Here is a 27,834-nt window from a genome sequence, read left to right as displayed (position 1 = left end):
CAGAAACAAAATCAACCATGTCACCTTTTTGTATGCACCTGAAACATCTGCACTTTGAGATGGATGTCTGCTACAATGTCGGTAGCACTTTATTTTACAGTCCTGTTTCTCATGTACATATTATGTACTTATTATAGTAATTACAATAACTATGTAATAACTAGGTACCTACCCTGAACCTACCCCTAAACCTAACCCTAACAGTTACCTTGTATTACCAGAACTTTCTTAGATAAATACACTGTAAGTACACTAAGTACACTATAAGTACATGTAAGTACACGTACTGTAAAATAAAGTGCAACCACAATGTCTTATCATGACCTGTAGTCCAGTGGCTCTCAAAGGGTTTTGCTTCAGGTTCCAGATTCAACATAATACAAAAAAAAAAAAATTATATACAAATTATCATAAAAATTAAACACTGACATTTATTAAAATCACCATGGACTGCTTAGACCCAACGATACACAAAAATAGTATTTGTTAATTTTGGGTTATTTGTATTTGTTAATTTTGGGTTGTGATCCTCCAGATCAGAGAAGCACTGTTTTAGTCCATATCTTTCAATGGATTAGACACTTATGGGTATATAGAGTGATCTTTACCACATGGAAGCTGTCTAACCTCCAGCACCTGCTTAGCAAAGCACAATAGAGAGCACAGGACCAGAAGAGAGAAGCTTAATCTGTTGTCTGAGAATAATTTTCTTATCCCTGTCTCTCTTTCACTGCATGATTTCAAAATCTCTGTTTAAAATGCAGAGATGCAGGACATCTTTGGCAGAAGCCTCCAACCAGCTTTCGTTTCCCCATTTCCAAGAAAGCGCTTGTGACGGCCGCCCCATCTGTCCAGCCTCAACCTGAGTTCACAAGCACACACAGGCTAACTAACTAACAGGCAGCTTCGAGAACCATCTGTCGTATTTCTCCTTCTCCCTCGCTCCTTGCAGCCCACATCTACAAATAAAAATAACCTCTCTCATCATGTAGCCTGTTTTCTGTATATGTATGGCATCAGTGAATTCTCCTGTTCCTGCATATGCTCGTGCACATATTATTACTCAGACATTTACTGACCAAGACGTTCGTACACACTTTCATAAACACACAAACACACACACAGTCAGGCAGAGGCTTAAAAGAAGTCCTGTGATTATTCTCTGGGGATAATCCTTAGTGAAGGGGGACCATGGTTACGCAGCAGGACCCGACAGTGCGCTGAGCGGACAATGTTCTCCACGTGAGGCGGAGTGCAAAATTGAAATTATTCCTGGCTTCAAGCTGCGTTCTTTACCACATGTGCATTATGGAGGGGGGCATACCGGGAGTTTGTTTCAGCAGATGATTGTTTGCTTAAGAAAATAAAGCCTATGATGCTGCAAGGTAAATAACGTCAGCCCATTGCCAGCTTTTAGCTTAAGCATAGTTTCAGTTTCATAGCAGGCTGAGACTAACTCTTAGTAAAACCTTTACTCAGTCAACACCACATGCTTAGCAACACAGTTAATTCTATGAACTTGTTTACGAGATGCATTTTCTGCATATAACACACATTTGCAGTGCTGTCATAGAGTGACAGTTCTCATTTTTGCAGGGTCTCTGGAATCATAAACCACTCTCAGGTCCTCGATGTTGGCAGAGCTGGCTGTTCACATCCATTTGCAGTGGCAGAAATCAGCATCGAATGTAAATGGCCTTTGCTGAATGCGAGAGATGATGAGGAAGATATATGGAGCTCTTTCCTCTCCCTCTTCCTCTGGTTTATGAAGTGTAGCTCCAATGAGCCTCATAGCACATTCGGCGTGGAGGAATCCTCCAGCAGATTTTACTTTGTTCCACTTTGAAATGGCTGTTTAATCAGGGGGAACTAAGCACCAGGTGCTGCCTATATCCCATTCCTCACTGCTGGATGGGCATCACTTTTCCTGCCTCCCTAAACCAAAGCCAAACAAGCACTCGCTCTGTGTGCCAGTGATATGTGACATAAGGATTTGGGGGACAGTGATAGTCGGTTGCTCTTGGCGCTGTGGCAAAGTTATGGAGAGATTGTGCCAGAATTGTCTGGCAATGAGGCTACTTAATCCCCCTCCGGTGAGCCGAGAGGTAACACAGTATATGGGTAAGTGAGTTTATAGGGTCTTGCCAACAATAATTACCATTAAACCAGCCGATAGCACAAGAAAGAGAAAGCTAATGGGAATAACAGTACACCAAGGCGAAAAGGTGGCGAAAAGCCTTTTTCTCCCTTTATCTGTTTTTTTTTTTTTTTTTTTTTTGTACTGCGGTCCATCTCCAGGTTTACCCCCGCCTACAGTTTCTCTTGTAATTGGTCCAGGCATTGAGAACAGTTGGAGTGAGGATGATTACAGGGCAGTGTTAGGATGGAGATGAAAGGAAAGATGAAACGTGACCCTGTTGACCCCTGGACCTGTCCTCCTTTGGCTCACTCAAGGCAGTGGCTACAAAACAAGGGGACACTAATCCTTTCCAGGTGTTGCGCCAGCTTAGCGGGCACACGCAGGCACGCGTACATGCACATGTACACACGATACTGTGCAGCGGCAAGTCTCAATACGGCAGCAGGACAGAGGGAATGCAGGTGGCAGCTGGGATACAGGGAGGCAGAGGAGGAGTAGATACACACACATCACAATGCTGTAATCCTGAAATATTGATGCTCTGTGCCCTGGCTCATTGCAGGGCGCCTTGGCAATTCACCAGCTCCCTGCGGCACACATAGGCTGGAGACACCGGATCTATGTATATTGAGTTTCACTTTGTTATAGTTATTATGTATGAACATCTCTCATGCCAGATCAGAGCCTGTGGTCCAAGCGAAGGTGCTAGCCAATCATGATGTACTCCGACACACCCCAGCTCTCCATTCAGCCTCATTCTATTGTAACGTGATCCATTTCAAGCTCAATGGTCAGACTGTGTGGGGGGGGATGAGTCTAGTCTTATTCCAGGCCAGAGTAGGTACACTTGGCATCAATCCAGCCAGATCATATAAAGGCTTTTAATTGGGTTTCTTGTATTAGGGTCTTGTGGATTATTGTGGTAATAAAGACAGCCTGCAGATTTGGGCTATAGATTGCAGAGCACAATTCATGTTCCAGCTAATGCGTTTGTTTAACAAAGTCCTATTCATTAGGAGACACCGTCCTTTGTGAAGTGAATTTTTCATGGTCATGGTAATCGCATTTGTGCATGACACTCACAGTGATAATCGTGGCTTTGTGCTGCTTTTATTTATCTATTTATTTACTCTGTTTATTTGTTTGTTTTTCAGAACGGAGTCTGTGGCTGAGAAAATGCTCACAAACTGGTTCACTTTTCTATTATACAAATTCCTCAAGGTAAGTCCATGTTCTGTGTGTTGATAAGTTGTGTGTGAGTTAACACATATTCTGGTCTGGGAGGGCAAAATGTAATAATTAAGAATCAACCATTAAAATTGCTGAAGAATATTCAGATTAGTGGTTGGCTGATATGCAAAGAAAAGAGATCAGCCACCTTCAAGGTCATTTGGCACATGCACTGTTAAGCACAGAGGAGTCAAGTGAAATCCTGCAGGAGCATTGGCAGTGATGCACTGCAGGTGTTTGAAAAAGAGAGAGTGTGTGTGTCTTGTGTATGACTATATGTAGAGGAGTGTGTGTACACCTGAATGTGAGTGTGCCTACATGCACTTTTAATCAAAGAGGGTTTAAAGTTGGCCAAGTCTTGCTGACTGCAACAGTTTTTCTGTTCCTATGAGACAACCGGCTTAGCAGGTGCTGCTCAATTCTACATATAGCACTGTGACCGTCAGCACCACTGCAGTCCTCTCTAGTACTTGTCATTAATCTCTCAATAAACACATATGCTGCAATCAGAACATGGTATGTGCAATTTCACAACTGTACAGAAATTTCCTGAATTCTGAAATGTATAAAGGCAATAAACTCTGGCAGTTAAGACTGTTTTGTCCAGTCTGGTTTAATGGATTAGACCTGAGTGAATGAAGCCGAAACATCACTCGAGAGCTTCAGGATTCATTTAAGCTCAAATTCGACTCTACTGTAAGGACTTTATTGTGACCTCATCCATGTGAAACCATAACATTATTATTGTAGTCACAGCACATTGATTTGAGTATTATTGAACAGTGCTTGACCAGCTGCCCAGACCACTAGTTGGTTTTAATGTCCATTTCTCATTTCAACAAGCATATCTTGCCCAAATTCAGCTAGAGACACAGCACTTCAGTTTAATTTCTAGCTCAGCGATCTTCAGCAGGTGGTCTACCAATTGTTGTTTGATCTTTATATGTAAAGGTTATTTTAATGGCTTTGTGATGTAAATGTAATCATACAAAGTATGTAAATACATTATTATGGTATATAATTTTAAGCCAGGCTAAAAATTGATCACTTTATGGAATATTTAACATTGGATCCTTGCTCTGTCTCTATCTGTCCACCAGGGATCGAGCTTAACTATTACCGGAATCCATATAAGTGAAATTGTTGCATCACTTGAAATTGACACACTAGCACCACAACTGTTAAGGTCCTTTCAAAGTCTCTATTATTGTTACTGAATGAGGGAATGACAGCCCACGTTCTCTGTAGGTGGTTGGTGTGAAATTTAAGAGAGTGAAAGTGACAGTGGCTTTTTTTTCCTTGTGTAGGAGTGTGCCGGGGAGCCCCTCTTCTCTCTATTCTGTGCCATAAAGCAACAAATGGAAAAAGGCCCCATCGACTCTATCACCGGAGAAGCCCGCTACTCACTCAGTGAAGACAAGCTCATCAGACAGCAAATTGATTACAAGACTCTGGTAAGCCTTTTGAACCACAGTGTGGATGAAGAAAGGAAAGAGGAATAGTTTTGGAAGGATAGAGAAGGAGAGGAGTAAACTAAATCAGGAATGAAAGAAAGACGAGGATAAATGGGTGAAAAAGAGGCTAAGGAGCGTGAAAGCATTCAGAAGCAGACAGGTGAGGAGGTAAAGAGAAGAGTAAGGTCATTTGTTTGGGTTGACGCAGCATGCAGTGCCCACAGTCTTCACACCTGACAGGGAACACACAGGTTTGTGTGACCTTTGACCTGTCTGCTGTCCTGAGGTGACTGGCAGTGTTGTGTTTGGCTGGTCACTGTGACAGGCATGAGCTAAGCCTGTGTTGTCAGGACCGCACGTATGCCAGGACAGGCTGTTTACTGGTACAGCACGTCAGGAGGGTAATCTGTATTCTGTGCGAGACTAAGAAAAGAAAAAGTAAGAGGAGGAATGTGGCGACTAGTGTCATCTCTTGGCATCCGACCCATTCCTTTGAACGCCGCACTGATTTGATGATTGTAGGAGCCGTTTCAGCTTCATCATTCTGTCCTCACTTCCAAAACATTTAAATGGCTGCAGACTCACCACAATACAAGCCACTACCAATAGCACATTCTGCCTTCCCTGGCAAGATATGGAGGGCATTTCCCGGTTACATTATCAGTTATTTTTTACACAATAATGCATGAGATTGGCCAATCAGCATCCACAACATTTTATCACTGTATTGAAATACTTCATACTATTTATTCTTATTCACATATTACCCACTTATAACTTCAGGGCACATAGATACAGATCTTAGATCTGGATTAAAGACAGAGAATCTAACAGGAACAAAGTTTATTAGTGTGTTAATTGCATACATTTGCAGGCTGAGGTAAGTAAAGTGATGGCTCCCTCAGGGTGGCCAATGGGCTTTTACGTTTGCACCGTTACACCTGCTGACAACGTTCACTAATTCAACAGCACACCTTAAAGGTTTGACTGGACGAGTGTCATCCATCAGAGGACAATCTTTTAGGTGTTTAAGCATAGATCCTAGAACAGCTACTCTGAGATATGTTGTGAACACAGGCCTCAGTAGATAAACTGTACATGTTACAAGCTCTCTGTATGGCTTGATTAAACCTTTTAACATAAAATCTCTTCTGTTGGTTATTCAGCTCACATACACGGATGCATTTTAGCAGACTTTAAACTCTCAATAAATTTTAAATCATGCAGAAAGATTATTTTACAGCCACAAAAATATTCATGTGTCTCCGACACGTGTGGTAATTAGTGTAATTTTGGTCTGTCATGTAGGTGGTGAACTGCTTGCATCCAGACAATGAGAAGAGCCCAGAGGTGCAGGTGAAGGTGCTGAACTGTGACACCATCAGCCAGGTGAAGGAGAAGATCTTGGATGCCATCTATAAGAACATCCCCTACTCGCACCGATCGAAAGCCTCTGACATGGACCTAGGTATGACTAACATTATGCTAACATTGGCTGCCTTTACCCTTTAAGAACTGTTTTCCTCATCAGCCCTTCATTTGCCCTGGTCAGGAGATTCAATGTGTGAATCAATGACATTGACTTCTGTGGAATGATGGGTCAAATGAAGGTGATGGGTACTCATTATATCAATATCGGCCTAAATTAAAATCTTTTATTTAGTGCATAATGTCCTAGGGCATAATTGTGATCGAGGTTCCAATAAGTCCATAAATTGCCCCTTATGGTATTCGAACCACTGACCTTCGGATTATTAGCCCAATTCTTAAGAAAAAAAATACACTTTTTATTCAAAGAGACATGAGATAAAACAGGGTCAATGCACCTAAAGCTAAGTGACTTATACAATCACATAATGCCCATTGAGAATCCATGTCTCTTCTGGAATTTTAACTCCATACCTTTGGAACATGCCAGTTACTATTGATTACACGAACATGCTTTTCTGGTGTTTGAACCAGTAACTTTTGGATTGTAAGCCAGGTTTTACATTCTCCAACCCAATTCCAACAGACAACAGTAAGCTTCTTGCCTAAAGAATTCCAAAATTGAAAAATCTGTCATTAAAAGAAGATGTTTTGAAAAATATCTTCTTTTTTCATACCCCCAACCCCTTTGTGTTTGATAGAAAAATATCATGCAGGTTTGGAATGGCATGAGGGTTAATAAGTGATGATAATTTTTAGTCAAACTATCCCTTGAAGAGGATGAAGTTCATTGAAGATGCCAATAACTTTAAAGTTAATCAGTCCTGGTTTGTGTCGTTTGAACTGGCAGCCAGCTCTTTACAATCTCAGCATCTTAACCACTAAGCTATTTGTGCCTCCATGCATGTGTTAAACATATATGCTGATAAACAAATATCAGCTGTGACAGTATGTGAGTTTATTTATACACACCTAACTGACAGGTGGGAGCATCTCACAGTTACTTGGAAAAAATAGCCAGGCTAATCTGTGCAGATCTATTTTTCTGCAAATTCCAAATGAGAATCTGATTGTTTATTCTGTACACTAGTCCTTCCACACTGACTGGACTGATCTGTTTTGTTTGATTTTTTTGGCAAAAATAACACACTACCGTTCAAAAAATTGGGATCAGTAAGACTTGTGATGTTTTTTAAAAAAGTCTCTTATGCTCATAAAGGCTGCATTTATTTGATCAAAAATATAGAAAAAACAGTAATCTTGCAAAATGTTATTACAATATAAAATACTGGTTTCTATTTTAATATCCTTTAAAATATTATTTATTTCTGTGATGCAAAGCTGAATTTCCATCAGCCATTACTCCAGTATAAAGTGTCAAATGATCCTTCAGAAGTCATTATAATTATTTATTATTAGAATTATCAATGTTGGCAACAGTTGTGCTGCCAAATATTTTTTTCAGGATTCTTTGTTGAATAAAAAGTTAAACAGAACATTTTTTATTCATCAAAGAATCCTGAAAAAAAGTATCACAGGTTCCAAAAAAATATTAAGCAGCACAGCTGATGATTTCTGAAGTATCATGTGACACTGAACACTGGAGTAATGATGCTGAAAATTCAGCTTTGCATCACAGGAATAAATTAGATTTTAATGTATATTAAAATAGAAAAATATTATTTTACATCATAATAATATTTTACAATATTACTTTTTTTCCTGTATTTTTGATCAAATAAATGCAGCCTTCATGAGCATAAGAAACTCCTTTAAAAAACATTAAAAATTGTTCTGATCCCAAACTTTTGTACGGTAGTGTATTTCTCAAGTTATAGCCTAACACTAGTCTATCCATAAGGGATTGGAACCATGAGAAGTGAAGAAATAATTTTACCCTCTTTGACAGACTCTCCTGTGTAAAATGCTTTTATGGGCCCCGGAGGGCAAGCATGTTGTTTTATTATTGTTTTATTAGGGGGGGAGAATTGGACCATGTCTGTGGGAGTGTGTTGTATGATAACGCAGTGGGCATCCCCGGATGAGAGGAGGCATCTCGATATTCCGTAAACGGATCTCAGGGTCTCCTGAGCCCCGGCACACTCTCTGGCCCTGATATGGGGGCCAGATAAAGATAATGGGTAATGGGAACGTGGTAGCCTCCATCTCCTCGATCCCTCTGAGAATGATTGGACCGGAGTTTTTCTGTCCCTTGCCTTTGTTTTTAATTCTCTCTTTCACAGTCCCCTGAGGGCAGGGATGGAGGGAGGGAAGATAGAGGGAAAGAATGAGAGAGTGATGCAGACAAATCAATGCACTTCAGCACATCTCAGTCTCTATTTTAACTCTCTTTGGCTTTATTCTCTATCCAGCTACATCCTGCTGCTCCTGTTTTCAGCAGAGATTGCTTCTGTCTTATTTTATTTTCAATTCTTTTCTGTCCTTTTCATTTCATCTTTAGTCTTTTATTAAGTATTAATAAAGTGCATTATAAAGTATTATAAAGAAGTTTTTTTTGTTGTTTTTAGTAATTTTTCCTTTTTGTGTTTTTAGGTTTTCTCACTGCTTCTTTTAGACTTTTTTCTTGTCATATGTTTTTCTCTTCTAGTTTTCTTTTCTTTCAGTTTATTTTTTCTTTTAGTTTCTATTCTTCTCTCTGTTTGCACTTTGAGTCAAGGCTCATTTGCATGTTTATAGACAGTACTGTAGTGAGATATAAAACAATGGTCGGGGCTCTCCTGGAGATTTGAAGTTATTCTCATCACCCAGAGACATATTTCATCATCTCGCCTGTGATTGCTGTTTCGCTTTTCTGGTTGGGATCAGAGCGAAAGGTAGCAGCAGGTGGCTTAAAGAGGCCTCACTCCTCTAGCGTTCCAATCATACATTCATTTGCAACAGAGGGGAGTCCAAAAAAAGAATGAGAGAGATGTCTCTCTTGTTTCTGGCCATGTTATCCGTACATCACATTGCAAAGGGATATGTTTATTTCATTCAGCGCTGATTCCCATCTCATTGCCGTTTCATGTTGCTGTTTTTGCTGAGGCTGCAGACAACGGCTGGTGGGCGCTGAGGGGAGGGTGGGAGATTATCTTCGCATTTTGTTGTGCATCTCTAGCATCTCTTATAACTACAATAAGAGCAAACTCAGCAGGAGGCTTAACGTGGTCGATCAGGGCCGTTTGGGCTCAGGATGCTCGACCCACTACAGATGAAAAAGGAGGTGGCTTTCAGCAGTGGCTGTAATCACGCCAATCGATCCAGTGGCCACGAAGGCACGGCTCTCTAACAAAGGGCAGAAGAGATTAATTTACCTTTCCTCTCCTTCCTCCCTTTCTCAAATGCTCCTTCACCTACCCTTATTTTCTCTCTCGTTTTCATTTCTTTCTCCTTCTCTCTCAGTATAGACTTTGTCCCTTACCTCTTTTCTTCTATTGTTCCTGTCTTCATTTTTAAGTTTTAAAAAGTAATTTTTTCAGCTCCACTTTTTCTTTCAAAGCTGAAAAAAGAGACCCATTTTTAAAATCACTATATACTATAAATACCAGCAAATTTATCACCACAATAGGTTTTTGTACAACACTAAGATGTGCAAAAAATTACCTTGTGTTTGCTTGAATGCGGAAGCTTAAAGTGGATTAATATTTTAAAAAAATATATATTTCTATATTTCTTTCAAAAATGAAAGAAAAAGAGTTGCTGTGGTTTGCTGAAGTTGATGTATTTTTTGTGTTGAAATACTTCCTATCCCAAATTAATATTCAGAGACAACTACAGTATACAAGTTATTACACTCTGTAAACAGTTCATATCTTTAATTAGAGATTAAAAGAAATTTAGTGATTTAATGCAAGATGCCTTGTTCATTGGGGCCAGATGATATTTAATTAAAACTTGTGTATTCTGTAAAGCTGCTTTGAAACAACCAATATTATAAAAAGTTATTCACAAATAAATGTGAATGGAATTCCTGCACTTTCAAAATTACTCTGAGTATTAAACATTGGATGCAATAACTTTGTGTTCTCGTTGCAGAGTGGCGTCAAGGCAGAGTAGTACGAGTCATCCTTCAGGATGAAGATGTTACGACAAAGATTGAGGGTGACTGGAAAAGACTTAACATGCTGTCCCACTACCAGGTAAGATCCTGTGTATGTACTATTCACTACCAGACATGTTTCCAGGTAAACTCATTCTTGTTATAAGGTGTTCAGTTTTATTTTTTTATACAGTCAGAGGTCCAAGATATTAATGCTTCAGAAGGGGTGCATTCTTTCTTCTTTCTATCATCCCTACCATCTACTTCAAGGCTTCTTGTGAGAAAAATTGATAAAGAGGTCATTTGTTTGCTGTTTCAGACTGAAATTTCTGTACAGAAAGATATCTGCCATCACAAAGATGGCTTTGAGCCTTTGAAATCTATCTTAAATCAGAAGGAGGACGAGCATTGTACCTGCTGGTTTCTATTTAAAGCAGCATCTCCAGATGTCCCAGTACATTTCATCTGACAGCAGTGGGAAGCAGGTGCAGGTGGATCTGTAGCTTGACACCTGGGTTAGATGATCTAGCTAATGACTTTTGATAAACGGCTCTCTGTGTGATGTGAGTTTTGGCGTGGGCTTTCAATGATAGCGCAGATTCTGACAGAGTAACTAATACTGGAACAAAGAGATTTGAATGCAAGATGAATGTCTTTTGTGAAGCTCAGAAGTGTAATGCTCTATTTATGTTTGTCTCAGATGTAACAAGGAACCTTTATGAGGTGATTAGCACAAAAAAGGATGAGCAGAGAAAAGATACTCTATGATGGTAATTGCTTTTGGTTGGTGTGTCTTAGTTGATCTAGTTTAGGGAAACAAACACTGTTAACATTCATTGCATCTCAGCCATATCGAACACTCTTATGCCCCCGTTGACCTCTATAATAGGGTGCATTCAAGGCACTTCCAGGTCACTTAGAAAATCTACTCTGACTGACGGATCTCCAACATTGTAGACAGGGACCATTGAGTTTCAATGATCAGGTATGGCAAATGCTGTCTTAGCAGGGGACTGATAAAATCTGTCTGTGTGCAATTATATAGACACTCTATGTGTGAGAACCCCAGACATATCTGTCTGGCTGGGAGGGGCAGTTTAGGGTGGAGAGGAGACAGGCGGCGCTTCATTACAGTGTAAATAATTTCCTCCATAAGCCTCCCTCCATATGAGCTTTTTGAGAGAGAAGAGTCTGCACAGTACTTAAATTAAATGTCACGGGGTGGCGCATGGGTGCAGGGCTGCAAGCGGCATAATGGATTAGCTGTTGATTGGAATCGGAGATGAGATAATGAAGACAGAAGTTAATTCATTTTCAGTCAGGGAGGGCATACTATCCTTGACAATAAAAGCTATCAGACACCCTAAGCCTGTTAGAGTTGCTTAAGAGGGGGAAGAGGCTGTCCGTGCACCTTGCACCATCTTCTATTTCTTCATTTCTCTCCTTGCACCACATGCGTGTTCATGACTGACTTCCTTTCATTTCTTCCTCTCTAATAGCACCCAATTCCCTTGTTTAGTCTAGTCTAGTCTAGTATACAACATGAAAAGTCACAGAATGTCGCACTAAAGTCTGATAAGTCTGTCATAAAAGATCCTCTGTGCATTTCTAATGTATATCTCAAGTCATCTTTGATACTCTCCTCCAAATCGAGGTGCTACAAATGCATCTGGCTCTGACGATAATTCTTTGATGTCTTCTTAGGAAGCTTCACATTGGGGTTGTATAAGCCCCATCTCGGATATCTGACGTGTCTGAATGCTATCAGGAACACAGAGACTCTCTTAAAGTGTAAACTTGCCCGCAGAGGAAAGATAAAAGAGAAAATCTCTGCTGTTTTCTAAAAAGCCCCTTTTCAGGGAAATATAGCCCTTGTCTGAAGTCTCCTTTCACACAGTCATTCATCTATACTGAGGTGTAAGAAATATTCGTTCAATTTTGTTGAAGTTTGGACAGCTGTCCTCATAGGCCGTGGCAGTAAACGAGGGTGGCTTCACATTGAGTTTGTCCGGGGAGAAAAGAGTTTAAGAGTGTAAGAATAATGTCCTAATGATCTGTGAAGCCCTTATTCTCCCTCCTGCTGTGGTTTGGGTTCCAATGCAGTCCTGAACCCAAATCATCTAGTTCTACTCCATCACCTCAATTAACCCTGTATGTGCCGCAGGCGTCCAATGGCAAATTATGTGGATGGAGGGATGTGTGGTTGGGGAGTAGAGGCCCCCACATGTTAATTGAATTTGGCTTGCTAAGGCTTACTGTGGTTAGCAATTGCTGAGGCATATAGTTCAATAGCGCAGTTCATCCCACCAGAAGAAACTTATTGAAATGGAAGCAGATTACCCCATCTTGTCCCTCACTCATGCAGTTTAACATTTACCTGGATGAAAAATAAAAGACCAATAACCCTAACTTTATGTAACCATAAAGCTGAAGACATCATATGTGTTTACAACTGTTTTTAAAGTCTGAAATGTAGATATTTTATTTGTTTTTTGTAAGTTGTCCATAATAATCTGTTTCTTTGCCCACAGGTGACTGATAATGCTGTGGTAGCTCTCGTACCAAAGCAGGTCACTGCATACAACTCTGTGAACAACTCCACTGTCTCCAGAACCTCTGCTAGCAAATATGGTTTGTGTTTGTTATTCCTTTTGTAATTCTAAAATGCATCCATCATCTCCAAAACAAAACGTACGGCACACTATATAAAACATTAATAATCAGCTGACTAACGTTTCTACAGCAGGGTATGGTAACAATCCACCTGAGCTGCACTGAGAACAGAAAAGGAGTTTTAAAAAAAATAGTCTTGTCATCTCACAGGGAGGTAAGAGAAGTTAAATGTGTAGCATCTCAGCCACTCACAAAAGGGAGCAGGAATGAAGCTCAAACGGAATTACGTGGAGAGAGCCGAGATAGTCGGGCAGCATACAAAGGTAAAAGCAGGGAAAATGAGTCTCTTTGCACTTGACTTCCCTCCTGAGACTCTGAATCCGTCCCTGTCATTCGCCCGCCATCAGTCCCTCGTACGATTGGGTCTGATAAAGCGCAAGATCAAAGCTCAGGGCCTTCCGAGCACTCCCCCTACACATCAAATAGACCATTAAAATCTTCTCATCTCCATATACTTTCCTGCACTCTAAATGAGCCTAAAGAAGAGAGAGAGGGAGTGTGACGGATGGAAAGACAGAAAGAAAATGCCATATATCACTTCACTCTTTCAGAATTAGCTTCAAACGACATTTAGGTTCTTGTAACAGGTTCAGCAAGAGACACGTTTTGAAACACCTTGAAAGACATTTTGTGAGACCTTTGTGAGGCTGCAACAATTTTATTAATCAGATGTTCACCAAACATAGGCTACGTTCACACAGTCAGTGCTCTATAATGAACAGAAAACTAGTTTGGTTCATACAGCATATATCAACTCACTCTCAAAATTTGGTCAAGTCTTGAATATTTGAACAATTATTATTTGGCACTCCAGACTGAGGCAGTGTAGCCACACTGAGATCAGCAGCAATGATGTGAGTGCAAATATACACGCTCAATTTCATTCCTTTTTTTGTTAGTCATCCTCTCTGTTCTTCTTTTTCTGAAGGTGTTATTGTCTTTCTTTATCAAGTTCCTCCTACTCTTCTCTCTCTTTCCCCTGGAGAGATTGATTTCTGTTGCATCTGCCACTGTGAACTGCTTTTTTATCTTACCAAATCAGGCCTTTGCCAATCAATTTTTTTTCACACTGTGTAAACATTCATCGAGCTCTGTTTTTTTTTTTTAAATGTCATGACTGATCTCTCCCTATTGGCTAAAGCATGAATATTTCATCTGGCCTGACACCTGTTCGATTTTGTGTCCGCCAAAGTGAGCGAACGCACATTCGCCAGAGAGAAAGCGAGCAAGGGATGAAAAATTAAGCATCCATACGTTCTAAATGATTCATATCCAGTCTCGAGTACTGCACAACAAAAGGCAATGTGTTTTGTACAGATAGGAACAGATTTGAACAGCTGCATGGGACATTTGTCAGCAAAGGAAGATTGATGAGGAACCACCATCTGATGGGTCTTTGTCTTTTCACTCCAACAGAAAACATGATCAAGTACACGGGCAGTCCGGACAGCCTGCGTTCACGCACACCAATGATCACACCTGACCTGGAGAGCGGCGTCAAGGTGTGGCATCTGGTGAAGAACCATGAGCATGGAGACCAGAAGGAGGGAGACCGTGGCAGCAAGATGGTCTCGGAGATCTACTTGACCAGGCTGTTGGCCACCAAGGTAGGCTTTGCCACCATGTCTAATATTCTCTGAATGTCAGAATTTGTTGAAAGGCCCTAAAAAGAGTTGTCAACTGATCTGATCCTTCCCAAAACATGTGATCTTTCTAGAATGAGATCAAATGGCTAGATTGTGGAATTAGTGTCAAACAGTTCATGTTTATGCTATTTGCTCCGAACTCCGGTTTGTCTGCTTTCTCCATTAGTATCACGCTGACTGACTTGACGTAAACAGGCACTTGTTTTGGGTTGAATACAGATCCCTCACTACCAGAAAAGCATAGTGGTTTAAGGACATCAGGAAGTTGAAGAAATTGAATAGAAGGCTTTGTTTGATTAGGCAGGTATCACTATTGCTACTGCTCAGTTGAAATCCAAAACCCTTAGTATAGCGATTTATTGATGACAGTTGTGCTATTACTTAAATAAATGATTGGATGATCCACAAAGGGAAGATTCACAAAGAAACCATAGTTGTAATTTAGTGTTTGGGTAATCTTGGATGTGAAGGCCCGTCCATGTTTTCTTAAAGGCTGATGCTGGGAAACTGAAGTACTGGCACAGAAATCTGCTTTTTGCATGAGTCTGTGATTCTGACGTTCCTGATGTAACCAAGCAGGAGTGCACACACACATGCACAAATGCCCTGGTGATTACCCTACTCTGCTTGCAGACTGTGTGTCATATTTTTAGATGGATTATTTCTGTGAAATAACCAGTTTATCGCAGACACCATCTCTCTTGGTGAAAAATGATTGGTGTGACAGCATGGTAATTGACTGTTTGGCTTTCACCCCTGCAATAAATACCAGTGATCTGCCTGGGGTGCTGACGCATTCCGCATTCGGTCCATCAGTGTCTCTGAGGATGGGTGAGCCTTACCTTTTTCCATCTCCCTCCATAAAGCCAAGCTTTATTTAATCTGTCTTCCTCTACCATACTGTCTTCAGCACTTTTCCATCCTCTTTCTGTTTGCAATTACACAAATGTTCCTTTCCTCACCTGTCCGGAATGAGATCACTTGAATTTTAATGCTTCTCTGACTGCCTGCCTGTGTCTGATAGTCTGCTTTTAAGTGCGCTATAATGACCAGGTACATTTCAAATGGCTGCAAATAGCCACTCTGGTTCCTGGGCGACTAATGATGATGTCAGTCGTCACACCGGATGACACCTGTCAGAACCCTCGCAGTCATCCATGTTGCCAGCCTCCTGCAGCTGTCGCTGCGTTGATACAGGGCGCGAGTGAGAAATATGTATTTTCATCTTCATAGGGAAAAGATAAGCTGTCAGGGATCTGGGACACAGTAGAATTATTGTTGTGATTGTCAGTTAACAGGATTTTTTTCTTCTTCCCCATCGACTCTTGCCGTCTGCTCAAACGGAAATAGGATTTTGTGTGCTGTGCCTTGTGTACACCTCATCCGGATGCGAAGACGGTGCTGGCTGCGAGATACAGCCGGCGCTTTTTGATACTTTCCTCTCTCTCTCTCTCTTTCTCTCTCTCTCTCTCTCTCTCTCTCTCTCTCTCTCTCTCTCTCTCTCTCTTCCGTGCTTCCTATCAGTTCTTTCATTACAAGTGGATTAGATTCTGTCATCTTCTCTCCTTCTTAGACTCACCACCATTAAATCAAATTAGGGTCAATGGTGCGGGGTGGACGTTAATCCATCCGCACAAAGCAGCTTAGGCAGAATTGCTTCCGTTATGTTATATTAAAGGTGAACTTCAAAGTAACACTTTCACTATCAAAGAGCTTGATTCAGGAACGTTGGTTTCATTTGTGGGATTACTGACATGTGGCCCACAAATACTTTCATAAACACAGATAGCTGTTCTGAGGAACACAGCAGCTCATGTCATTGCTAAATATCAGCTCCATGCAGGGTCTTCGTGGAGACTCATATATGGCCTGCCTCTGTAATGCTGGTAACACCAGTGTGTCATTTAAATAAAGCGTAGGACAGAGTGAATGGGATGGATGGATGAAAAATAACCCTGTTCTCCATTTCTTTCTGGTTCCTCAGGGCACTCTACAGAAGTTTGTGGATGACCTGTTTGAGACCATCTTCAGCACAGCACACAGAGGAAGTGCCCTTCCTCTTGCTATCAAGTACATGTTTGACTTCCTGGATGAGCAGGCCGACAAGCACAGCATACACGACCCGCACGTCAGACACACATGGAAGAGCAACTGGTAAGATGCCTTGCACACATAAATAATATAATATAAATTCATATTTATTATATCATTTTGAATAATATATATATGAATAACAGGTCCAAAATAGGTCCATATATAATATGACCTAAATTAAAATGAAATGCAATTATAATAACAGACCCATAAAAGCAGATAACTTGACACTGCCCCTAATGTAGCTGTAACCATGGACATTACCATAGCAATGAGTATGAGAGAAATTAATAACGCTCATTTCCAAATTAATTTCACCCAACCAATTTAGAGGCACATCGCCATGGTGGATGGGGGTTGTGGGAGTTAAATAAACAACCAGCAGATCGAGTGAGAAAGGAAGAGGGGATGAGGTGAGGGGGTGGAGTGGATGACAGGGGAAAGGAAAGCTTGGCATTGCATTTAATGAGTGGTAATCTATCATTAGCCTCTGCCAACGTCCCATCACGCACCACCCCAAAGGGCTATGGGGGATGAAGTGATGATATTGATGTGAGGGCACGGCAGTGGGGGTGGGGGCAGTGGGTAGAGTCCCTATTTACTTTGTTTTATAGACCTAATTTCTCCCCGTCTCCTCCCGCAGTGTGTTTCGGGGCCATTTGAGAGCATTAAGTGATTTTGGAGAGCACAGAGGGTCACTCTTGCATTGCACATTAATGGAATCGTTCTCGCAAAGAATGGAACGTTAAATAGCGATTTATCATCTCATGCTCATCGCTGGGCATTACAGGCCTATGCCACTGTGGCATCTGTGATATTTTTTAATGCGTGTGTGAGGGTCTTCTACAGGACTAATGCACTGCTACCCAGCTTTTTGCTGACAACTAATGCTTCTCACAGAAAATGAAATGGCTCCATTTTCAGATATTGTGCACAAAACAACAGGCTCAGCTTTATCTGTGTGGCTAGATGTGCTGCTGCCACCAAACAGGCCGTTAATTGAACCAGAGCCGTGGGTGGGGCATATTTGCTGTCTGTAGAGGATTTTAACACTCTAAAGCTAAATGCTTTTGGCCATGAAAGCACTGGCATAATCACTATTTTGTTTACAGCCTGTTAGTGTTTGCTCATCAATTCTCTTCACCAATTATTATTGTTCTTAATGGGAAAGTTAAATTATTTGTGCAGGGTGCACTGAGGGGTTTCTCATTTTGATTGATTTTGCAAATGAGAGATTTCCAGACAATCCAGATGGCAATTTAAGATGTCTAAGTCTCTTGCTTATCCTCTTATTTGAGTGTGTCCTACAAACACTTCTTTAATATTAGTAGTGAGAATAACAGTCTAGACCAACCAAATCTAGTATCTCAGCATGAAAACATGCATCTTTTTCACCTGTTATGAAGAACAATTTAACCTTCTTAAAGAGCTGAAATTTTTTTAAAGCAGATTTTTGGCCATTTGTGCAGTCATCTGATTCACATAGATTAGGTGACTCTGGTGCTAAAACAATGCATAAAGCAAATGCAAATGAACAATGCTATCAGTGAATTCTGTGTGAACCCCATGGACATCTAGATTGACTTTTATCAAACCCAAAAGGATTCATTCAAACAAATCACAACCTAAATGATGGATTCCCCAGTTTTGTTACAAATCTCTTCTTTAAATGCATCAAAGGAAGCCTTAAGCATCAGATCTTTAACCAAAGCCAGGCAGAGATGGATTGCTGATGGTCGAGACTCTTGTGAATCATCCATCATGCCATTGATGTCCACAATTTAGTTTTTTTTTGGATGTTGTGACGTTGCAATGATTTTTGGCAATGTTGAAGATGGATATTATTTATACAGTGATTAATGTGCTTTTATATGGCAAATGTCAAGTAAGAAAAGTACATATTTTCAAAATAGACTAGGTTTTTGGTCCAAGTTGCAGGTACAATCACCGTTGTTGGGAATGATATATATATATATATATATATATATATATATATATATATATATATATATATATATAAATTAAAATTAAAATTAAATTTATGCATTTAGCAGACGCTTTTATCCAAAGCGACTTACAGTGCATTCAGGCTATCAATTTTTACCTATCATGTGTTCCCGGGGAATCGAACCCCCAACCTTGCGCTTTGTAACGCAATGCTCTATATTTAATTTTTTTTTTTTTCATTAAGATTCCACACAATCAGGAAGATTTCCTGATGTGGATTTCACAACGGGTTCAAGTTGGTCTACACGGTGGAGCTTTCTTTCCACGTTGCAGGTACAATCACCGTTGTTGGTTTTGCAGATGTGACCGCACATTTAAAGTCCTGTAGAGTTAGGCTGGTTTCAAGTTCACCTGACCTTGATCAAATGCATTTCTAGATAAACCTCACTAATCCACTAGTCCGAACACTGAGATACATAAGACATTATTTTAGGCACTATTTTGGGCATAAAACTATGGTTCCATAGTACATCAGAACCATTTTGCACGTTACAAATATTTCTACCTTTATTAAAAAAAAAAAAAAAAAAAAAACAGGCAGAAGAAACCCAAAAGACTGACAGAAGAATGTGAGGCTTTTCCCAGAGAGGGCTGTGCTGAGCTGAGTGCTATATTTAGCTGGGATCTAGTCCATCCAGATATCATTCCCATCTCCTGATCCACTCACTCTATCCACTGAGAGCTCTCTAAAGTATGCCACTTTAGACACGTCCTGCTTTTTGTTCTGTCCGGAGAATATGATTTTCACATAGGCCAGCTGTGGCAGGTTTACGAGGGTGTTGACTCGTTGTTAAAGCATTGATATCCTTTTGATAGAGTGCAGATAATCCCAGTTGATTCTCTCTGATTAATTTGGGAGTGATAACAATACGTGGTTTGCTCTCTAAATCCTCTTTGGTGCAGTTGTTATTTTTAAATGAATTCAGAGGGCAACGGAGAGGGGGCTGCAATGGAAAAGCTTTTGTTGACTGTTTTCTCTCTTTTTCTTTTCTTTGCGAAACTCTGCATCTATTTCACTGCAGTGTCCTTTCTTATTCCCTCATCTCCTCTCTTCAGTTTTTGTTATCTAAGACAAAACCAAAGCTGTCTTGAAAACTAATGAGAACTCTGCAGTCTCAGACAAAAGCGCACTAAGTCCCAGACCAAACAACATCTGTGACCCTTGAGACGTGCACGCACACACTCCTAAGTTGATTTCAGTTTAGCACAAATGGGCTGGGGTATAAAGTAGCCTTGTATACCCTTATTGTTTTGGACAGGTGCACAATTGCAGGGCAGCGCTCAGATACAAACAAACCATTATGAGATGTATTAGTAAAGCACTCTGAGTACGGCTCAAATACTCGTGCTGCCATTTCAGACCGAAAAAAATTGGTTCTGCACATAATTAAAATGATTTCATTTATCAATATCATCCCAGTATCTATTCAATATATATTTAACAAACATCTAAGCATTAAAAGCAGTCCGAGGTTTCATAAAGCCACTGCTTCCTGTTCCAAAACTGCCTTTTTATGCATTAAAGAGCTTTTGAAATTAAAATGTCATTAATACATTCTCTGCTCTCCACAGCCTACCTCTACGGTTCTGGGTGAATGTGATCAAGAACCCACAGTTTGTGTTCGACATCCATAAGAGCAGCATCACGGACGCCTGTCTGTCTGTGGTGGCACAAACCTTCATGGATTCTTGCTCGACGTCAGAGCACCGCCTGGGCAAAGACTCCCCCTCTAACAAGCTGCTGTATGCCAAGGACATTCCCAGCTACAAGAACTGGGTGGAGAGGTGAGCAAGAACAGTTCTGTTTACACAATTCCCTTCCAGATCTTTTAAACTGATTGAAAATACAAACAAAGACTGTCAATCACAGTATCTGGTGGACCACTCCAGCCTTAGAAATCCATATCAGAAAAAGTAGATTTCCATGTTTTAGAATGGTTTGGAAGTTTCTGAAGTGTTGTATTGTGTAGGCTATTGGTTAGGTTTGTGGGTTTATTGGGTGTTTGTTTTAATGTGTATGGTTGTGTGAGGGAGAATGAGAGACTGTATGACTGGTGTGTGTGTGTGTGTGTGTGTGTGTGTGTTTGTGTGTGTGTGTGTGTGTGTGTGTGTGTGTGTGTGTGTGTGTGTGTGTATAGCTGGTGGTAATCAGTTTGAAATGTGTTGTAGAGCTCCAGGATGATGAATTGCAGCTCTATTGTAGTTCAGTAGATCTTCTGGGTCTACCCAACACTGCACCAAAGCAATTAGTCACTGTTTAGTGAGAGAGACAAACTTTTCTTCTTTTCCCACAATCCTCTGGGTCAGAAACTCTACGTTTAAGAATGCCAAGCAAGGAGAAGCAGTGACTGTAAAAAGCTGTGTCTGAAGTTGCATGCTGTCTAGTAGGTACTGCATTTGGGTATTTCGTTCGTGAACATTTATGTAGTATGCATAGTCAGGTAGTCACGTGACTTATAACTCCTCGCCAGTGGCTTCATGGTACTTCTTGCCTACTGTTTTTCGAATGATATGATTTGAACATACCACTTTTTTTGCATACTGGTGTTTTTCGCATACTATATAGTATGGAATTAGGCATATTCAGACACAGCCAAAGAGCTTTGAATAATTCTTTTGTTTTCTGCTCATTTCAACCCACCACGCTACAGTAAACAGCACTGATAAAACTCATCAGCACCGTGTGTCTCTGCTCACGCTCTCTGACCCTCAGCCTCTGACTAACGTGTTTATTTGCCGTGAGGTATTAGAGGCTGCAGGAGGAGATGGGTAGCTGGCAGACGAGTGTGATGGGGAAAATGATAAGACCGTAATCATGTCGCCAGCTCACATTCACTACGAAAGATGCAGAGAAAGCTCATTTTCATGCATTAGCTAATGTGTTACACATCTTTAAGGACTGAGATCATACTAAAACGTGCCTACTGAGGCCTGCTTTAATTATAGGTGCTGACATCTATGTGTTTAAACCAGGTAAAATATGTTCTCATTGTTCTGAGTTACAGCTCTCACGTAACTCCTTAATTGGTAGTTTTTCGGTAATAGCCTGATAGGTGATAAATCTGTGTGATTTGAGACAATCCTTTTTGTCAGACGATTTGAGAGCATCCTTTCATGTCTTCATAAAAATGAATGTGTTCATTCAAAATTATATATATTTACATTTATATATATATATATATATATATATATATATATATATATATATATATATATACATCAATATACACACACACACACACACACACACAGACTTGTTAGACCACCCAATGTAAGGCTTGTGCCACAGCTGCCCTAAACTAACAATATTGGTGATTACCAAAATAATTTTTTATGTTTTTGTTTTTTTTAATTTTTAAATGTTTGTTTTTTCTTTAGTCACCGTAGTATTTGTAATGCTAAAATATAATTGTTGTTTTCCATGTTATCCATGAATTGTCAAATGTACTGTTTTACAAGAAAGTAACAGTAAAGCACTTTTTTTATTCAAATGCCCAATTACAGTCAATAAATACAGTCTAATAAATATGTTAAGCACACCACCTGTCATAATAAAGAGAAAACATTAATATTTTAGGAATCTGTTAAAAACCTGTTTAAAACTAAAATTGTATTATCATTTATTAGGCAAATTACAAACTGAAACAACTAAATTAGCCTTTATTCACACATAATAAAAAAAAACATATTTTTTTTAATATATAAAAATGTAATTTTTTGTTGTTTGCTGTGAACAATCTCTATGAAATGTATTTATAAATGGCATTTCCAGTTTATTCATTGGTCAGAAAGTGTAGTAACTATTTAGTCATTTGCAATACATGCACGATACGAGGGAATAACCAGCATGGACATGGACTGGCTGACGAACAGCTGACATTTAAATGTGGTATTAATTAGTGCCAGACGAGCTGCCAGTCATTAGCCTTGGGAAGCAGAGGGCGCAGAGAGAGAAGCTAAACTCAGATGTGTGAACTCGTCTAGGAAGTGTACCTGATTCCTTTGGGAAGGCCATACCTAGAGATTACAACTCCTCATCTCTCTCGTTTAACACCGTGCCATTGTCCTCCACTGATGCCCCATGGAGCATTGCAGCATACACTTGCCACTCAAGGTGCTCACGGGAGCCTGAAACAGACACGCATGCCACCGGTTCGTCATTCAGTGTGTTGAGTCCAGGAGTTGGCATGGTGCAGGAATTAAAAATGTAAATGACCTGCCTTAATTAAAGAGTCGACAGAGCCTCTGCAGCTGCAGGTGACAGTGACTGATTGCTTTTCCTCCACCAACACTCTTTCACTCTCTCACACACACCAGCCCCCCAAAGACAATAGATAGTGTCGCTCCGTTCCAAAACCTATTGAGCTGCCTACAGAGACAGCATTTTAAGGCATCGTGGGCGCTCACCAGGCACAAAGTCTGTTCCAAAAGATAGGCATGTTAATTATACTGCCTCATAAGATAACTTGTAGCATCACGTTTCCTCCATGGAAAGGCATTCCCAGAATGCATTTATGAATTGAGTGGAAAAAAGTTGTTGAATGAAGCGAGAGAAATAAGGATATTGGATATTATTGATTATGGATATAGTAACTGCGTTTCATTCAAAATTAAAATTATGGATAAAAATGTTTGTGTTTGTGTGTTTTTAAGCTTATTAGTGTATCACACCATTAGCTAATCAATATGGTAACATCAAACACAATTGCAAGTTTTAATACAAGAAGTTTCTGCCTAGCTAGAGTGTTCCAAATCACATATGAGGTTCCATGATGGTTGCAATGCTGTTTACCTAGGCAGTGGTTCTGGAAGAGTGCTTGTATCTACAATAATTGTGTGCTTTTATGTGCACATTTTGTTTTGGATGTGCTAGTGTGTGTTTATTGTCAGCATATGTGTGGGGCACATTTATTGAATCTTTCCAGCATCCTATATAGTTTCTGCTGATCTCTGGAAAACTTTCAAGGACAGCGGCTCATTAAGACTCAGTCACTCGCTGATGTAAGCTGCAGCTGTACTGCCACAGAAAGTAAATGCCGAACTGAGTGGAAGGGGTGTGACAGCTCTCACTCAGTGCCAGAAATGACCCTGAAACATATTATTCTTATTCTACATGAGTTATAAAAAGGCTTCTTAAGCCCTGTCACCTGTCCAATTTCTAAATGTTTGTTTAATAATCTGTGCTATTTCTGTTTCTCTGCGTTTCTTACAGATATTACTCCGACATTAGTAAGATGCCTGTGATCAGTGATCAGGATATGAATGCATATCTAGCAGAACAGTCCCGTAGGCACATGAACGAGTTCAACACCATGAGCTCCCTCAGCGAGATCTACTCTTATGTGGGCAAATATACAGAAGAGGTACAGAAAACTATTAGCATGTTAAATTGCCACATTTTAAGTGTAGCACACACATTTGTTTAGCTGGATCTCACAATAATGGCTAAGAACATGTTCAAGATATATTTTTCCTAAAATAAAGATAAAAAAGTAAATAAAAGTGAAAAGTGCAGATGAGAGGGATATGCGCTTATTTGGAGGCATGTGTAACTGATGTGTCATCCATCTCCCTCTGGCAGATTGTGTCTGCGCTGGAGCAGGATGATGGTGCCAGAAAACAGAGACTGGCCTATAAGCTGGAGCAGGTGGTCGCTTTCATGAGCCTGGAAAGCTGAGGACCACATTTCCCAGAGTGCACTGGGAGATCCATCAGAAACCGAGCCGTGCCTGAGTGAAGACCTGTCCATCTATCTCATCTCTTCTGTTTGCAATCTTCCCACAAAAACAAGCGTTTGCATCATATTAGCTCTGCTTCCTAGAAGAGAAGAGATGGGAACTGGAGGGTGGGCGGAGGAGCCAAGGACTACATTACCCATGATGCAGTAGAGTGGGTGGCCATCCGGCTCTGCTGTGTAGAGGAAGGGTGGCTGCCGTTGAGTTCCACGGCACTGCATCCTCCATCCTTCTCCCTGACTGAAAAAAAAAAAAAAAAATTTCTGTTGCCTTCAAAGTTTAGCTGATAAGCAGAAACCACAATGTTTGGTGTCAATTTGTTCTGACTTTTATGACTAGGGTAGTGTATGACAGTAATTCGTACGGTTCATTGTAGTACCTTTGTTAAACACGCAAGACGAAAAAATGGTACTGCAAGAATCTGAAGAATGCAGTCCATTCGGGCCATTTCAAAAGACACAAAACACCTCGATGACACTTGATTTATGGGACGTGAAAGATCATTTATACACCTTGATAAGACAACAATCAAGCCTTGAGAATCCCAACTGCTTATTCTCACTTTGAAGACAGTGAGGTGTATGTAAAACCCTCTGCGTTTAGCAGGACACAGCAAGTTAAGTGCTTCAACTCTTTTGTCTCTTCCGGGACCTTACGTGACAGTGAAACTTAAAGACGAGACCTATCATCTTGTGGGATACCCACATCTTCACCACTTCACCACCAGTCTTCATTTCGGCATTTATCCGGCTTGTGCACATCTGAATTGATCCTCTCTTATCTAGATGAGTGGAGGAGAAGCCAAGGTTCGTTCCCCTTAGAATCAAGCACACACACCCCTCTTCCAGAGAGCGACGCCTTCTCTCTGTACTCCAGCGAGGTTGCCAGGACCTACGCTGTGCTGCAAGAGGACAAAGTAATCTTAACAACAAAAAAGCACATTCAATAGGTGTCTCAGTTCACACATCCAGTAGGGGGACTTTAATTACAAAATATCCTACTCAGAATTAGCCGTTAAAGGGGGAAATGGCGCGTTGTTGAAAGTGCACACGTGCAGCCTGCACTGTTCACTGCCACAGGGTCCCACCTGTAACGAACACACTGGAAGCCTCTAGAAAAACCCAAATGTGGACACAGTTGGTCAGCAGAAAACCAAAGGAGCCCAATTTTAAAAAATGGCAAAGCGAATAAATTACCCCTGAGAAAGCAAACACAAGGCACTGTTTGTTTTATGACCTACAGAAGGAAACTCCGTCTGCAGCCTCATATCTGTAACTGTCCATTATTCTGTGCACTGAATAATGGACAGTAGTCCATTATTTGGTTATTGCACAACTGGGAAGGCGGAAAGAAATCCCGATCTGAAGTTTAAGGGCTTGCTGTAGTTTAAATGTTGCTGGCGGCCTTGAGAGATGAATCTTACCTGGGCTTAACAACTCCAAAAGCAACCAGATGGCGTGATGAGGACGTAATTAGTATTGGATGTAACTTTTACAATGGGAAAGAGACAATTTAGCTGCCCACCTTTCCTCTGTCCTCTGACCACCTCTTTCCCCTTGACAGCGTACCCTATGTGGTGATGTGAAAGTGTGGAGAATCTGCCCAGGTCCACCTTGGGTGCTTTATTGGCTTTTTCAGCGCATGTATTTCAATTTAAACTTCAAAAAAAAAAGAGAGAAAAAGGAAAACAGAAAAAAATAAGCCTTGCAATTGATGATGTGGATGTGTTCTTTTCTTTCTTTTGCTTGGAAGAACTAGATGGAAAAAAGTGGCTGTCATCTTCAAAATTGCAACCTCTTGTTAAGGTGGAACCTTTATCCTGCCCTTCCTTTCAACTGCCATGACCATGTTTTGTGAATGTGTTAGATGCTAATAAGACTAAGGTGAAACCTTAAGCAGATATAGTATATACCCTTGCATGCTGACCTATTTGGATGATATGAAATGAACTGCCTTGCTATCAATTTATCTAATACTACTAGGGATTTCTAAACCGAATCAAACTCTTTTTAGACTTTCATCAGACACCTTTGTTCTCTTCCTGTCAGGTGGATTGCCTTTCTCGAAGGCTATCTATCTGAGAGTTCTCGTTCATCGATCACATTCACGCTGAGCAAATGTGACCACCACATCACATGCCAGTCCAGTCACACCTAATCACAACACATGACATTTGTTTTTTTACTGTATTTTTTTTGTGTGTATTTATTGTGGGTTTATTAAGTGTTTGTTTTCATTTTTTGTTCTTTTTATCTGTCTGTACTGTATATCATATTGCTGCTTTTTTCCTATACATTTGAATCATTTTAATGCAAACTAATGTTTACAACATTCCATTAGCATTGCACCAAATTATTTTTTAATGTTGTTTTGGATATTGTCTCTGTATGTGTGATTGCTTTGGGCTCCCTTGTGCTTAGTAACAGAGGATTGTGTTGAGGTATTGCAGGATTTCAGGTACACAGCTGCCCCAACTAATGATTCTAATGAGATAAAATTATAAAATACCACTGTCACCATGTTAGGTTAGGTATTTTTATTTTTATTATTTTAGTAAATCTTTCAAAACTGATCTTTGGTAATGAATAAGGAATCTTGTAAATGAGTTCAGAACTGACAGTGGAAAGTGTTTCATGATTCATGTTTCTGGGAACTCGTTTATAAAGTCCACAGAGGTCTTAAATGAGCTGATGATGATTTGATTGAAAAGCTGATATGTTCCTGGATTCCCTCATGACTCTGATCCTGTGTTATGTTTCACGTTTCATCTCTCATGTGCGTTTATAAGGACGACCCCCCCCCCCCCCCCACCCCCCATGCCCAAAAGACCTGATAAAGTTTCCACCTTAAACATTTTGTAAGAACTAAAAAGTCCTTTTAGCTCAGTGTTACAACAGGCATTGCAGAGACCTGTTCGAAAAGACTTTTTAATATTTCCAGATTTGATGCAAGATAGATTTATCCTGATGGGAGGAGAGGAAGAGAAAGACCAGCGGAAAGGCAAGCTTCTCTAACTTTGTTATAATTCATTGTATACCTGTGTATGTAAATATAATGCATTCCTATTTTGCAGTCAAGAACAAAATACTATTTGTAATATAGAATAAACTTTATTATGAAACAGATGGCATTTTCTGTGTTCTTTTATTGTGTCTGTACCTTGCTTGGAATTAGCTTAATGGTGAAAGTCAGAGAAGTTGTGGTTTCCATGGAAACAGAAATTGCAGCACTAGAGCTCAGCGGCGCCTGCTCCAACAAAGCCCATTCACACAACTTTTGAAACTATTCCAAATAAACAATTTTCAACGTAGCTGTCTATGAAAGAATATAATCTCACTTGCATACTATGACAAACACTGAAGAGAGTTATATGCATCAATCTCTAATC

At 40.2% G+C, this 27,834-nt stretch overlaps 1 protein-coding gene and 1 long non-coding RNA gene across 2 annotated transcripts in view; one reads left to right on the top strand and one right to left on the bottom strand.

Moving 5' to 3' along the window:
- The window catches only part of LOC109071948 (plexin-A4-like), a 207,039-nt gene extending 180,485 nt beyond the window's left edge, over positions 1–26,554 (top strand). Inside the window, exons 23-32 of the mRNA XM_042740235.1 lie at positions 3,295–3,361; positions 4,678–4,824; positions 6,133–6,292; positions 10,288–10,391; positions 12,823–12,922; positions 14,381–14,571; positions 16,595–16,764; positions 20,284–20,496; positions 23,924–24,074; positions 24,293–26,554. Coding sequence (XP_042596169.1) covers positions 3,295–3,361; positions 4,678–4,824; positions 6,133–6,292; positions 10,288–10,391; positions 12,823–12,922; positions 14,381–14,571; positions 16,595–16,764; positions 20,284–20,496; positions 23,924–24,074; positions 24,293–24,388 — 1,399 coding nt within the window. The 3' untranslated portion in view covers positions 24,389–26,554. The remainder of the gene's footprint in view (positions 1–3,294; positions 3,362–4,677; positions 4,825–6,132; positions 6,293–10,287; positions 10,392–12,822; positions 12,923–14,380; positions 14,572–16,594; positions 16,765–20,283; positions 20,497–23,923; positions 24,075–24,292) is intronic.
- LOC109066861 overlaps positions 24,585–27,834 on the bottom strand; it is a 65,453-nt gene continuing 62,203 nt past the window's right edge. The window contains exon 3 of the long non-coding RNA XR_006156639.1: positions 24,585–24,686. This is a non-coding gene — a long non-coding RNA (uncharacterized LOC109066861). The remainder of the gene's footprint in view (positions 24,687–27,834) is intronic.

The sequence above is a fragment of the Cyprinus carpio genome, chromosome A4 (assembly GCF_018340385.1).
Source record: "Cyprinus carpio isolate SPL01 chromosome A4, ASM1834038v1, whole genome shotgun sequence".
NCBI classification, from domain to species: Eukaryota; Metazoa; Chordata; class Actinopteri; order Cypriniformes; family Cyprinidae; genus Cyprinus; species Cyprinus carpio.
The sequence above is the reverse complement of the archived record's forward strand: the minus strand, read 5'-3'. Positions and strand labels throughout refer to the sequence as shown.